The sequence below is a fragment of the Clinocottus analis genome, unplaced genomic scaffold, assembly GCF_023055335.1.
Source record: "Clinocottus analis isolate CAN_PGR_092001 unplaced genomic scaffold, fCliAna1.0.p SCAF_14, whole genome shotgun sequence".
In the NCBI taxonomy this organism is placed as follows: Eukaryota; Metazoa; Chordata; class Actinopteri; order Perciformes; family Cottidae; genus Clinocottus; species Clinocottus analis.
The window spans coordinates 11,167,573-11,182,464 of record NW_027175865.1 but is presented as its reverse complement, the minus strand read 5'-3'; the positions used below and the strand labels follow the sequence as shown (position 1 = coordinate 11,182,464).

The window sequence follows — 14,892 nt, the reverse complement described above, 5'->3', positions numbered from 1 at the left end:
AAACAAACTAAACTTAACCCAAAGGGAGGGCCGATTATGGTTGAAGTTAAAACCACATTTCAGTCATGTAGTGGTCAGAAGATAACTTATACTATTGTATCATCTATCGCTTTATAAATAATTACATTTTTTGTTCAGTTTTAAGTGATTAATAGGAACTTGTTTTGGATGGCCAGGCTGGTGTTTATCCTTTTCAAGCATGACACTTTTTAGTTAATCGATTAATCATTAGACTACTTAGTTGAACCAAAATGCTTTTATTTAAATTATATTAAGGTTTTAAACTGTGGTGTATTGTCAAAAAAGGAAAGAAAAAATACTTTATTAAAGTCATTTATCATAGCGAAGGACTTAATAACTTTTGCTGTTGTTTTCCTGTTAGTACAGCTACTAGTTAAGGCTGCAGACATGAGGACATGTGGACAGGTGTTCTTCCTATCGCAGCTTTGTGCTGATCCAAACACCCTCACACACTCCTGCCTGCACTCTCCCAGAGAAGCTTTTCAATAAATGGAAGATCTGAAACATGTTGCAGAGTCTGCATTAGATAAACTACACAGACTACATCCTCATGTGCTCTGACCTCCATGTCCACGTCTCTCTCTCTCTCTGGGCAGGTAAAGGCGACCTGATCGGGGCGAACCTGTCCTTAGATGACCGAGTGATAAAAACCAACGCAGACGTGAAAGCCCTGACCTATTGTGACCTGCAGTGTGTTAACCTCAGAGGGCTGTACGAGGTGTTGGACCTGTACCCTGAATACTCACACCACTTTATCCAGGACATCCAACAGGACCTCACATACAATCTGAGGGAGGGACATGAGACCCATGTAAGTCCATCCAATGAGTATTGATTACTACATGTGAACTTTTCAAAGTTGCTGCTGTCTCTGCATGGTACCTTTACACTAGGACTGAGACTTACTCTGGTTTGTTTTTTGCAGATTTTTACGGATTCTTTAAAATGAGCAGCTTGGTTAAACACATGTTCACCTTGATTTCATGTCCCTATGCACCGGAAATTATACTGTGTGGAGTGAATATAACTGTGGGGTTAAGTCATTTTGTTGTTTCCTCAAATTTAAAAAAGCTTAACTTTTTTCATCGGATTTTTTTGTTTTGTTGTAATAATCTGCATAAACTCCGATAGATCCTTATTTATTATTTGATTTGTCATGGGAAAAAAACACAGAAATGAATGAGTCCTATAAGCCCAGCAATGTATGACAAGCACTTTCCACACATGCCCATTTCTTTTTTAATAAATGGTGGTATACTGCAATAATATGTGAGAATGACTGAGAGCTAATGTGAGAGGAAAGAGGAAGAAGAATTGGAGGGTAAGAAATGGACTTGAGGGTGGCTGGAGTAAACAAGAGAGTATGTGTGTGCGTGTGCGTGTGTGTGTGTGTGTGTGTGTGTGTGTGTGTGTGTGTGTGTGTGTGTGTGTGTGTGCGTGCATGTGCACATGTGCGTGTGGGTAAGAGGGCAAAAATAGCCAGGGCACTTGGAAATTGGAAATGCTGTAATTATAGTCAGGTATTCCAGTCTCTCCAGCCGAAACACAACTGGACCACTTACACCAACACGTAAACACACACACACATATGCACACTACCTGCCGCAGGGCTTTTAGGTGAAGCTAATGGGGCAGCCCAAATCTCAGGACTGAGTAGAGTTAAAAATTAATAAAGGAGGAAGGAGGCAAAGGATGTGTTTGTGGCTGAGAGGGGGAAATTGCTTGAATATTACTGTACGATACATCAGCACAACACACAAGCATCATCGTGCTGAGGTGAATTATTTTCCATCACTGGATCACCTCAAGCCATATAGTCTTAATATATATAGTGTATTGTCTAATTTACTGCTGAGTGTTGCGAAATAAGCGTTGTAATTTAACACTGAGGGAAGAAAGGCCACAATACTTTATAATAATTGCTTTTTCCTGCAGTCCATTTACTGTATATTTGCTCTCTGGCTCTTTTCCAGATTAAGGCCCGACTCTCTGCAGCAGCTCTAGATACTCAGGTAATGCTCCGCAAGCACTGTAACACTCTCAAACACGGATTGATGATGACCAATCTAAAGGCAATACGCCCCGCTGAGAGACGGGTACCATTTACTCTAAAGGCTTGTCCGACCTCGATCACCTTCCTCTTATTGTTGATGCCAGCCCGCAACATTTTAATCAGCCCGCAATAGGTAATAATGAAACTCCAATTAACATTCAACCGCAGATACATTTTTCTAAATCTAAGAAAAGTCTGCAGGGCGACCTGGCAGTAGACCCGCTGATAATGGACTCAATCACTCTTTTGGAATGACTGGTTCTGCTGGAGAGATTCTTTGTATTGGCAGGTTTAAGAAGGAGAAAGATCCATTCTGATTGTGCTGGCAGTCATTCAATCATTCTTCCTCAGAATAAAGGGTGATTTAGATCTGTATGCTGTCGGGCGGCTCTTTGATCAATTCAGCTGTCGGAGCCATTAACCTCACACAGGGGTTGGGTCATTGGCTGCTGATCTACAGGTCACTACTACGTGTTACTTCATTATTTCTGTTCTGACCTAATTCTACCCTTATCTTATGGTTGATGAGCTTTATTTAAATGTTACTCAACTTGCAGACCCATGACAAAAGAGGGAACAAGACTGATGACAGAGTTCACTTCTGTTGCCTTCATTACTCTCCAGGTCACAGTTTCAGTCTAAAATGTTGGTCTGGGAATTTCTGATCAACCATTTTCCCTCATAAATCCAGCTGAGTGGTTTTCTTTTTGCACTTAAAAGTAGTAAGTGCACACTATATTAAAAACACCTACCAATATTAACTTTTTCATTAAAAAAAGAGACCATTTTACATAATCAAGTCCGATGCTTCAGATGATTAAAAACGGTATGAATAGATTTTAGTTGCATCTCTGATCCATGTTTGTTTTGTTTTTTCATTGTATTTACAGTCTGGGATGAGAAGGAATGGAGGAGTGGTTCAGGGCTATCCACGCATCATAGAGGCACAGAAGGAACATGAGGAAGACGAAGAGGTGGAGCAGAATAAGGACGAGCACGAAGAGGAAGAGGAGGAGGAAGATGAGGCTGTGTCTCTGTCATCTGAGAGGAAACGGGCGGTGACCCTCGGGGACGCGGATGGGAAGTCCCACCTGAGTCGACCCAGCCAGAAGACCTCGGGACAGAGTTCCAAGAGGTCTCGGAGGAAGATCCAGGAAATTACTCTCACCACTTTAGACTCGTCCAACTTCAGCCCCAGGTGAGTTTGCTCACCATTGATTTGTCTGTCCGCCTGTGTCGGCCTGTCTCTCGGTGACTCCGTGTTAGGTCGATTTTCATCATTCTTTAGTACAGTACATTTGGTCCAAACTATGACACTTTTAGACAATGAAACTTTAAACAATAGGACAATGTTACAATAACCATATTATTAATTGAGAACCTTAATAGTGTTTCTAAATTATCCAACCATGATTACAACATCAGTAACTACCTTTACCTTCCGACACACACATTTCTGTCTCTGCAGGATTGTGGACGGTACTGAAGACAGTGAGGGGACGGAGGGTTCCCTGGCTTCCCCCTTCTCTACCAGCCGAGGTTGTCCTGTGAATGAACCAACCAGTGCCTCAGCGTCCGTCACAGGTCCTCCTATAATACACTACTCAGCAATTTACCTCTCAAATATGACTTAATACCATCTGCAATCCCTTCAACTTCTCACATTCTTGAAAGTGAAAAATGTTCACATCCACATGCCCGTAGTACTGTCGTATAATGAGGGTGATTAATGGGAATTAGCACTTCCTGTCAACGCCTACAATATTTATCAGCTGCCTTGATGCAATAACTGCCGGGTGTACCTCTTATTAATTTGTACCTCTTATCTGTGGAGAGATTTGTAACTTGCTGATTTGTGTCACAGATATACTGCAGATCAGCACAGCAGAGTTAGCAGCTAAAGCAGAAGAGACCAGAGGACAACTGCGACACCTCGACCAGCAGGTGTGTGTGTGTGTGTGTGTGTGTGTGTGTGTGTGTGTGTGTGTGTGTGTGTGTGTGTGTGTGTGTGTGAGTGTGAGAGAGAGAGAGAGAGAGAGAGAGAGAGAGAGAGAGAGAGAGAGAGAGAGAGAGAGAGAGACGGGTGGCTCAATAATTCGAGCCATATGGCTAAATCAGCATGTCAGGCACAAGACAGGTAAAAGGATTTGGAGAAGTAATGGTGACATTGTAAAAAAAAAAAGTCTGCTCTCGGATGTGGGATTATAATCAGGCTTTATAGTATGGTAGAATTTTTCAATACCTAAACTCGACATTTATGTATTGTCATGAGCTTTACATTTGATCAGTCTGCTGAATCTCAGGACCCAAGTGTCTCATTTGTAGGTTTTTTTTGACACCAGACCTACTTTACCTTGTCAGTCACATTGTATAACATAATATTTGGAGGTTTTATTGACTTTGGTGGTTTTCTTGTCCAGCTTAAAATAACCCATTCACAAAGACACACAGCCTCTCATGCTGTATCCTATGGTTTTGATTGGCGGGTGGCTAAATTGACATTATACTTTTGGCAGGTGAGAAGCAGCGTTTTCTTCCTATCGCTAAGCCTCAGTCTGTGTCCTCGGCAGAGCAAATACAGACAGAGAGAAAAAGAGACTTGACGAAAAGGATAATGGAGGGAGAAAGGAGAGAAGGCAAATTATTTTATGAAAAGCAACAAAAAGCAAATCGGAGAGGAATGAAAGAAGACACAAACAATGGCACAGCATCTTCACAGTTACACACATTGGCTCTGTTGTCCTGTCTGTGTCTCTGCGGGCTACCAGTGTTTGACAGGAAGTCTCTCAGCGTGGTCTTGTAGGTTGTTAATCCTCTCTTGGATCCATCCACACAGATCACCATCGGAGATGGAAGGGATTGTGTCGGTTTAAACCCTGTCTGCGCTCTACACAGACTCACATATGAATGATGAATGAGGGTATTGTTATTTGGCACATGCAGGAAAGTTTCATAATGTAGATGATTTGCTAATAGTTGTTGCTGTTATTCGGTACTGTCGTGAACTCAAGCACAGTTTCTCATCAAGTGATTTGAAAACCAGCAAATGTTCCACTCCAGTTTTTGTTGCTACATCTCAACTGTGGGTGAAAATCCATTAGTCACTTCACAAAAAAAACACGCAATTTGGTGGATGGCAGTGTTTTTTTTTTAACAGATACAACAGTACGAATTATTTCAGTGAACATCAAGTTGCAAAGGCCTTGAGACCTGCATCCGTATACCTGTAATTAAAACAAACTGCACGTTTAAACATGAGAAATTGCCAACTGAAAAAACAATTGTAAAGGTCAATGTGTTTGCTGATTCTGACCTGAAACACACAAAAGTGGCAGCTTTTTAATGAACCACAAAACGTGTGAGCACAGTAATGAGTGCTCCCATGCTCTGTAACCTCTCATCTTTGCCCTTTTACCGCATGCTACATCTATGCCACTGGAGGGTTTATTCTTGTGGGAGATGAATGAGGCATTAGTGTAGTCAAAGACAGGCCTAACATGGTGACCTTTGTACCGTGTCATGGAAATCCTAATGTGCAGCTACACAGGAGAGCTTTGCCTGAACAGTCTGACTAATTGCACTTGTGATTGCAAGAAGATGCTTGACAATAAGACATAGGTACACACACGTATGCACAGCAGTAGTGACCTACTTTAGGAAACGAACAGTGGGAAACAAAATCAAACACTGGAAACATCAGGCAAGTTTAAACCTTTTTAAACAGTACTTAGACTTAGAGCAGCAATAGTTCTTTTTTTTGTTGCCACGTGGGGCAACAAGGATGTGAACATCATGTATGTGTTTTTATGCACAGATGTTATATAGACACTGAGCTACATTAGCAGTTATTTAGACTCATGTGCCTGGTTAGCTGATGAATGTATTCAATACGCTTTCTTTTTTTTAGCTCTGCTTTTGTCATCACAAACTGGAGAAAATATTGTGTCTTGTTTGGCTGTTAAACGCTCCACCAGCGTTTAGAAACCAGCAAGGAGCTGATTTGTTTTATCTGTTGTTTGGTGTTGACCAAATAGCCTTCTTGCATAAACAACATGCTGAGGAGCTGCAAACAAGGTTGATGAAAACGGTGAAAGTAAACCAAAATCATAAAGCTGCATGCCATACAACGATAACAATGAGTTAAGTAATGCAAAAAAACACTCAAAAGCACTGAGTGGTGATAATTTCCTGAAGGTTACTCCCTATTGGTCAATAATTCTGAAAAACAAATGAAATAGTCACCTCCTTTCCTTTTTGTCCAGGCTCACTACAACAGCTAAAGGCCAAGGTTCTCCAGGAAAGTGTGACTTTTCTGGCTTCCTAAATTGAAAATTTGGCCAGGAAAACGGCTTGCATGTTTATAGCAAGGTCGAGGCAGTTGAGTTAACTATCAGGATCCCTCACCAGACCTTACTTCTGCAGTTACTTGCAGCGCTCTCATCGTCTGAGCTATTTGTCATTCCCATTCTCCAGTTCTGCTTTGAAATGATCAGATTTACAAAAGACACAATGGCTAATTCCTCATTATTGGTAATCTCAGATAGCCTACTTTTCCAGAGCTGCGGTCCTCAAAATCCTACATTATCCAACACAAATCTTCCCTGTGATACACCTGACACCCAGGTTTCAAATATGATTGATTCCTATATTTAAGTGCTTGTAATCATTTCACTAACAAAGACCTAGATTGGCCGAGTTCAGGTCGTGGTCTTCGCGACCGAACTACGTTTCATAAAACACCATTTAATTGGAGTCAGATATTTTTTTCAAAACTCTTGTGGTTAAGTTAGTAAAAGCATTGTATAATTTAAAGACGCTAATACTGTATGTTTAACACCTACCTGGAGCTGCAGTGAGTTCTCAGCTGCTGTTTTGTCTGACTATCTCCACAGTCGGTTGTCTCTGAGGTGGGAGTACTGGAATCATGTTGACAGCGTGTCAGATTGGACTGTCCTGTCGCTCTCAGCTTTTCTATTTTTATCAGAGCCAGAGTTTAGACCCGGGCTTTTATCAGCTACTGCGGGAGGAAGAGGAAAGGGAGAGAGATCAGAGAGAATATGTATCTATATCTATGTGTCTGTTTTGTGTGCGACTCAGTGTGGTAGATTAAAGTGATACTGATGTTAAAGAGTTAAAAAACGTAATTGAGTTCACAGTTAAATGTTCATTGATAAGACAACAAAGTCGTAACATTTATTCAAACACAGTGTACGGTACGCATGCCTAAAATTGGGTGTTCACGTTACCCTGAGAAGAAGAGAGAAGCCTTATTTGGTCTGTCGTGATCACAATGTACTTGATCACCTCTTGCTGTAGTCACACAGTGACTGGAGCAGTTCCCACCCGAGGCTTTGTGTCCTGCTGAGGGCTGATGGGCATCCAGTAGCACGGATGTGCATGATTGGCCTGATGAATGGTCATGAGTGCTTTGGCTGGTAGAAGCAGATGGCACGTTGGCAGGGCTTCCTGGTCGTGCCCTCGGTGGACAGGCCACATGCAGAGAACAGCTAATCGCCACCACCCCCACCTCCCATTATCAGTGTAATGACCAATTATAGCAGCATGATAACATGCTAAACGGCAGGCAGAAATATTTCTGACCCAAAATGACTGTCCTGAAAATACCAAATTCCTGATGATGTAGCGTACACCCTGCGGCTTTTTGTTCTTGCTAATTAGTATGTTTTTCCTAGAAAATTTGTCTTGATTACATAACCTCAAATGTCAACTACTGTAGTATGTGGCAGTGAATCCACGTTGAGAGTTATAGCAATAGGTTTGTGGTGGGGGCAGAATCAAGCGCTTCAAGCAACGAGAGGCACTTCACAACCTCAAAGGAATTAAACTACTTATGGGCAAGTCTGCCTCGACTCATTTATGTATTTCTATCATGTACTAACCCATATTTAAACAATTTGTAACCCTGGTTTTCGTCCAAATTGATACTACAGCAAATACTTGTCGAGCAGTCGAGCATATTTTATTTTATTCTTTTTACTAGAATATATATATATTTAAATGTTAAAGTTTGTAAATTGTTTACATTAATTTTAACAATGATAAAATACAAAGCAGTTGCAGTAGAAAATATTCTGTTTGTATTACTTAATAATACTCAATAATAATAAATTGAGCTGTGCTACAAGCTAAGTCCAGTGTAAGTACAACGCTTAAATATTTTTTTTAATTTCTAACCATCCACTTGAATGCCAAGAATGTATTGGTTTTGCCACACATCGCCTCAGCAATGGACGAGGAGGCACCAGGCATTTATTTTTCTTCTTCAACAATACAAATTGTTTGTGTCTGCAGGTGAATAACCTTGGGAGGGAAGTGGCCGACCTTGGACAAGTCATGAGGAGAATGGCCCAACTCATGGAAACCCTCATGTCGTCAACGCCACAACCAACCGTCGTCTGCCAAACGCACTACTCCCCAGCACACCTCACATACCGGCCCCATCCTGCCCCACCTATGTCTTACCCTTCACCATGCTCCTCTCAGACTGCCTCCATTTGGACGGACATGCCCATGTCATTGCCCTCCTCTCCCCTCACTATCCCTCAGCAACATGGTACGACATGCCACATAGACTTCCTCACGCAGAGGTCCCAGGACCGACAGCTTGGGTACTCTGCTATGCTCAGCTCAACTCCCCCTCCAACTCGCAACTCATCTGCACTTCCTCGACAGCCTGTCATCTCAGAGCCTCACCTGCCTTCCTCGCCGATCAGCTCACCAGAGATGTCCCACTACAAAGACAAGGTCTCTGTCTCCATCAGGTCCAGAGAACACGATCCACCATCACAGGACGATGGAGATGAGGGCCCTCATCAGAGCTCTGGGTGCTCTCTGCAAACTGGACTTGGGAGCACCTACCACAACCCAACAGGGGGTTTGTAGCAGCCCTCCATCTGAACTTTCCTGGACTCTGCAGGACTTAATCCAGGATATTTTTTAGGGGATATGTTGCTGAACTGAAGTTCAGGCTGATCATTGGAGGGCGTTTGCGGGGATTCAACTTAGAATTCCTCTTGTTGCATGAAAACAAGCGCCGAAGGTTTAAGTGCGTTAGCTTTACCTTATAGAAATGTAGTTTTGCTAGACGAGCTGCAGACGTTTGGATCAGTTGTGGAGCTGTATTGTGGCAGCTCTCTGGGCACAGCTCACCAACACCCCCCACCCTGAGGTGCGGGATTGTGCCATAATGGAGGACAAAAGGGATGCAGAGGAGGAGAGAGTTCTTTCAGTCCTTCCTTTTTTTTCTCCTGTCTGATAATGGTTTCAGGTCAGCTGGTCTGGTTGGAGATGGAGAAAACGTTCTGAGTGGATGTGGGGTTTATAGACTAGGAGGAGTAGGGGCTCTTAACCTCCCCCATCTTCCTATCTCTGGCATTTCCTCTCCTTTTAAATCTTCTTTCCTTGCGCACTCAACCCACACATGATGCTCCGGATTGCGTGTACCAGTGCATGGATTGTTGGGGCCGGCTGTACTGGGAGCACAAAATGGTCTGAGGAGTGTGATGGGACGTATTGTGCTCTTTACCGCTGGACCTCAGGGGAAGAGGGGGTGGCGGGTAGAGGAAGTTGGTTATGGAGGTGGGGGTATGTTCTGCCTCAGGCATCACAGCCCCTGCTGTCGTCTGTCCCACTGAACACAGGGACTCGTTCTCCCTCTCTGCTTCTCTTTTCCAGTGTTTTTCTCCACACCTACACTCCCTCCCTCCTTCTTTATCTCTCTCTTGCTCTCTGCATGCCTTTCCAAGCCTTTTGAGTGTCGCCTGTAGACACACATTAACATGCTGCATGTCACCTTATGAAAATCCAGCTTGCCATTTATCTATCTATTTAAAGGAAACATGGTTCAATCTTTTATTAGCTGAACCTGACATTTACTGATGCATATTTATTGTATGTCGGCTCAGTCTAACAACTGGGTAATCTAGGGACAATGTAGTCGCCCCTGTTGTTCAATGGCCTGGAGCAAAGTGCCGATACTAAATTGGTTCCTGATCCACGACGGATGCCATATCCCCGATTGTCACCCAGGGGTACCATCTCTGAGATCTATTTTCTCAGCTGTTCAGAGAAAAGGCAATACTCCCATATAAAAGCACAATAAAGAAATAAAGACGCTTTTATATTTCTATGAATGTATCAATACTAAAGATGTATTTTTTTACCTCAAGTAATGCAAGAACGTGGAATGGCAGTTAATGATGCTACTGTATATGAATTTATAGTAGGGCTGTTTGCTGATACCAGCCAATGCAACCTTAAACTAGGAAAAATATCCAAACTCCTAACAGATCTACTGTACTCTTCTGACTTCATGTAGGTATGCATCTGCTTCTCTGCAAATGGAATGTACTGTAATAAAACATCATTTTTTCTCATAACATTTTGATATTATTAGATTAAAAAAACTGTTATGCTAATAAATGACAAATATGACTGTTATGCCCCTCACTTTTTTCTTTTTGTTCTTTCATAGTCACATTTGGGAGTCCCCCCTTTTTTTACAAAGTAAATATATTCCTTAAAACCCACAATACAATCAAAGGCTTTAATAAAGCTCAATTATTGTGTTTTGGAACTCAGTGGATAAAATGTCTGCTCATGTAGAATGTACTTCCTGATCGGTTTCATGATTAAAATAAAAAACAAATCACTCTTAAAGAGATATGGCTGAAACCTACTCCTCCAGCAAATCTAATGATTTTCTTTGTGTGTAGGTTCCTGCAATAATCTGCTGACATCCAGATACATTCATGATCTCATTGTATTACAACTAAAAAAGGTATAAATGATGCCCCTTTTAGCATATTAGCATGCTAACACTTGTAACCTGCGGCTGAGGCCGATGGGAATGTAATATATAAGAGTGTTTGGTCATATACCAAAGTATTGTATATATTAAAACGTTGAACTAATGACAGTCGTGGGAAGCGTTTAAGGAGCCCGAATGTTATAATAATTCATCGTGAGGGAGACTTGAATATGTGTGCAGAGTTTTATGGAAATCCATCCAACAGCTGTCGCTGAATTGTTCTTAGACTCGCCAACAAATACATGCCCACCAAAACATGAGGCCACGTCTCTCATACAAGACTGTTACTAGTCCACATTGTTTAAAATAGTATGTATTTGTTTTGTTTTGTGCGTGCGAGTGTGTGTCTGTCTTTTGTTAGCTTCTGCCACGGTTCATCTGAGGTGAAAGCGCAGCAACCGCCGTGTCCCACTAGTGACGTGGGCGCAGGGTGAAAACTGAGTAAGTATGCGTGCTGTGGATCACATTGACATGTCTTTCATTGGTCCAGCTGCTCTCACCTGGCAAAATGCTGTGTGTGTGTGTGTGTGTGTCTGTGTGTGTGTGTGTGTGTGTGTGTGTGTGTGTGTGTGTTTGCAAGAAGTGGAGTAGGGGGAATACTGGATCTGTCTGTATTAGATACATACACCATGGGGATGCAGCAGACATCTTCGGTGTGGTGATGTGGCAGTGCTTTCTCATCATGTGTGTAAATGTATGGAGGGAAAGTGAAAATGAAGATAATGTGCGGTCAAAATATATCTCCCACCTTGATCATTTCTTGTGTGTTTTTGCCTGAGAAGAAAGTTGCAGGTGGGTGGGGGCGTGTTTGCACTGAGGATGATTATTTGTGGGTTTAGCAGCGCCTCAAGCACATCTGTGGGAATGCTGTTATTTAGCCCGGGGTCTTGAAGACCCATCCATATTTAATGGTGTACAGACAATCCCATCCTGGCTGTTTATGCATCATTTTATCCACCTGCTAGCAAACTCATCTTTTATTCACCGCTTCCCACAATCTGTCATTAGCTAACTGAAGCCCATCTGCCTCCCTCCTTTGCACCCTTGCCTCACTCTTTCCCACCACTTGTGATTTTTGATTAAAGTTGGGTCTGATTTAAAGGGATCGAGAGGAGAAGGGTACAGAGATGGGGAAAAAAATATGATGGAAACGTGCAACAAAGATGCTAAAAGGAGAAAAGGATTACAGTAAAAGAGGTGGGCCGTGGACTCATGATGTATGAGCATTCATCTTTATACTTAAAAACATCTAACTGTGTTTCATCGTGTCTCTATCGCCGCCTGTTTAATCCACTCTTTTCACATTGTTTAATGATGGCCCTGACCCAAATACAGCAACTATTCATCCCCGTCCACTCTTTTCATCTGTGCACACACAGACATGCTGTGTGCGCGCGAACACTCACACACACACACACACACACACACACACACACACACACACACACACACACACACACACACACACACACACACACACACACACACACATTCACTCTTCCATTCAAATGAGCACTTTATCTCAGTGAAAAGAGCCTCTTCACTTGTCCCTTATCCCAGATTTAGGTCCTAAAAAACGCCATCGCTGTGCAGGAGGTGTGAACTTCTCTCTCAGGTAAACTAAAAATCTGTCCCTTTCTCTTCTTTCATCTCCATGGACATAATGGAGATATGTTAAAATCTGCCAGCTGTGGTGAGGTGTCTCCATTCAGCCCTTACTGAGACCTGATAGGCTGCCTACTGACAAAAAGAAAAGCTGAGCTGTGTGCTGAACCAAGGACACATTATGTTTGTGTTTAAATGTGCGTGTGTGTGTGTGTGTGTGTGTGTGTGTGTGTGTGTGTGTGTGTGTGTGTGTGTGTGTGTGTGTGTGTGTGTGTGTGTGTGTGAGTGTGTGTGTGTGTGTGTGTGTCTTCTGATTGTGTGTACGTCCGTCTAAATCAAGTGTCTGTTTGCGTATAAGAGAGCATGCATCCACATGTCAGATATGGAGAAAGTTCTCCCCACAAGGGCTTTACATTTATCTGTTCCACTCTGGGTGAGCCAGTTGCTGCTGCTGCACACCCAAATGGCTACATTTGCATTGGTATAATGCAGGAAGGGAGGGGAAGCTTGCTGGACATCCTGTGTGTTTGATAAATGAGTCTGAGCGGCTCCCCGGGGTGCAACTTTACAAGTGCTGTTGGTGGTGGTGGAAGAACAATGTGCATGTGAGAGATTAATGGTGGTTTCTTCTCTGGAAAGTGTGTGCCTGGCTATGCCCAGCAAGGATACTGGAACAGCTGTTAAATTACCTCTATTGTTGCTCACCTGTCAAAGAGCCAGTCTGGCATTTTCAAAGCAGCAGATAGGAGGATCATCAGCATGTAGAGCTTTGTGAAATAGTTGTCTTGCATTGTGTTGGATGTAGCAGTAATGTAAGGGTCCCTTTCTAAAAGTCGAGACGGAAATACCCACTCAAATTAGAAGAAGATAAAAAGCAGTCCTCTGCCTTCGAACACCTGGCAGCATTTTACTCTTTAAACACAGACAGCCGTAGATGAGGTACCTTTCCATTCTGTTGTTTGTTTTCAAGAATGACTATCCAAAAGTTGACATTGCAAAATGAACCAAACTCCTCCAGCTTTTCTGTATAGCCATTTTATCAGAGACTGCAAAGGCATTAAATTATCTGTCAAGACGATAGCAGTAGAGGGATCGATGTCTCTGCATGTGTGTCTTGTCTGAGTGTTTTTCAGCTATAGAGAAATATATATATATATATATAAATATATATATATATATATGTATGTATGTGTGTGTGTGTGTGTGTGTGTGTGTGTGTGTGTGTGTGTGTGTGTGTGTGTGTGTGTGTGTGGCTGTGTGTGTGTGGCTGTTTGCATCATACAAGCAGGAAATACTGTAAGTATGTGGCCAATACTGTCTCTTTTGTTGTCGAAGGATTATGAATCAGATGAAAAAACATTGTCAACTCATTTCTTTTTTTTCTTTAAGTAAAGGTTTGAGCAATTTAAGAGCAATTTCAAAGAATTTAAGAGCAATTATTAAATAATCATTTTACGACCATTGTTATTCAATTGATGATCAAATTTAAATAATATAATAATACTCTCGCCACCTGTTTAGCAGCCTTCATATTCAATCATATAAGGTGGGAAATAAGAACAATTGCTGCTATCATTTTCTCCATTCAAGTGTTTGATGTGTTGCACAGACACAGTTTTTATTGAAACACTGATTCAGAATTTAAAAGGTGCCCTTATAAAGTGTTTGTGTCACCAGGAACTTCCTAAATGAGACATTCAGAAGCCCTTTTTGTCTCTGACCATCATTGCTGCTGCACGTTTTTGTTACATTTTAATGCACTTCATCTTTACTCAGTGTCAGCCGCGGCTCCTGACCCTTCTACATAGACCTAATTGCACAACAAGCACACATAACGACTGAATGAAAACAAGAGTGTCTGTGTAAAGAACACCCAAGGCTCTTAAAGACACACACAGTAAGTACAGCAGCCCAGTACCGGGTGAAATAGCCCCATGGATCTTCATAAGGAGGCCACGGTTGCATGCACCACAGCAGATGACATCCATCTGAGTCTCACTGGTTCATCCGAAGAGGTGTGTGTTTGTAAGAATGCGACATGTGTCGGGTCCTTTTTTTCTCCCTTTCCCTTTGCTTTTGTTTTTACAGGTACTTTGTGTTCGTGTGGCATTGGGTGCTGACTGCATGACAGGTTTGATGCATGAACGCAGGCTCGTCGACTCTCTGCAAATATTTGTTTTTCTTTTATTCTGACCGTATTAAACCCCATAATGAAAAATGTATTGAAGTGTTCGCTCGTCCCTGTCAGAAACTGAGCTTGCATATCCAACAAAATACAGAAATTACCATAAGGCACTGGAATTACATTAAATTAAAAAAATAACTGGTTTAAAATGCGTAAGGGCATGAACAAGTATATTACTTTCATTTTACAAAATGTCAG

General features: G+C 42.1%; 1 protein-coding gene across 1 annotated transcript in view; it reads left to right on the top strand.

The window, feature by feature from the left end:
* kcnh8 (potassium voltage-gated channel, subfamily H (eag-related), member 8) overlaps positions 1-8,977 on the top strand; it is a 45,382-nt gene extending 36,405 nt beyond the window's left edge. The window contains exons 11-17 of the mRNA XM_068575359.1: positions 618-832; positions 1,995-2,033; positions 2,965-3,048; positions 3,079-3,272; positions 3,543-3,658; positions 3,939-4,018; positions 8,387-8,977. Coding sequence (XP_068431460.1) covers positions 618-832; positions 1,995-2,033; positions 2,965-3,048; positions 3,079-3,272; positions 3,543-3,658; positions 3,939-4,018; positions 8,387-8,977 — 1,319 coding nt within the window. The remainder of the gene's footprint in view (positions 1-617; positions 833-1,994; positions 2,034-2,964; positions 3,049-3,078; positions 3,273-3,542; positions 3,659-3,938; positions 4,019-8,386) is intronic.
* Positions 8,978-14,892: the final 5,915 nt, after the last annotated feature.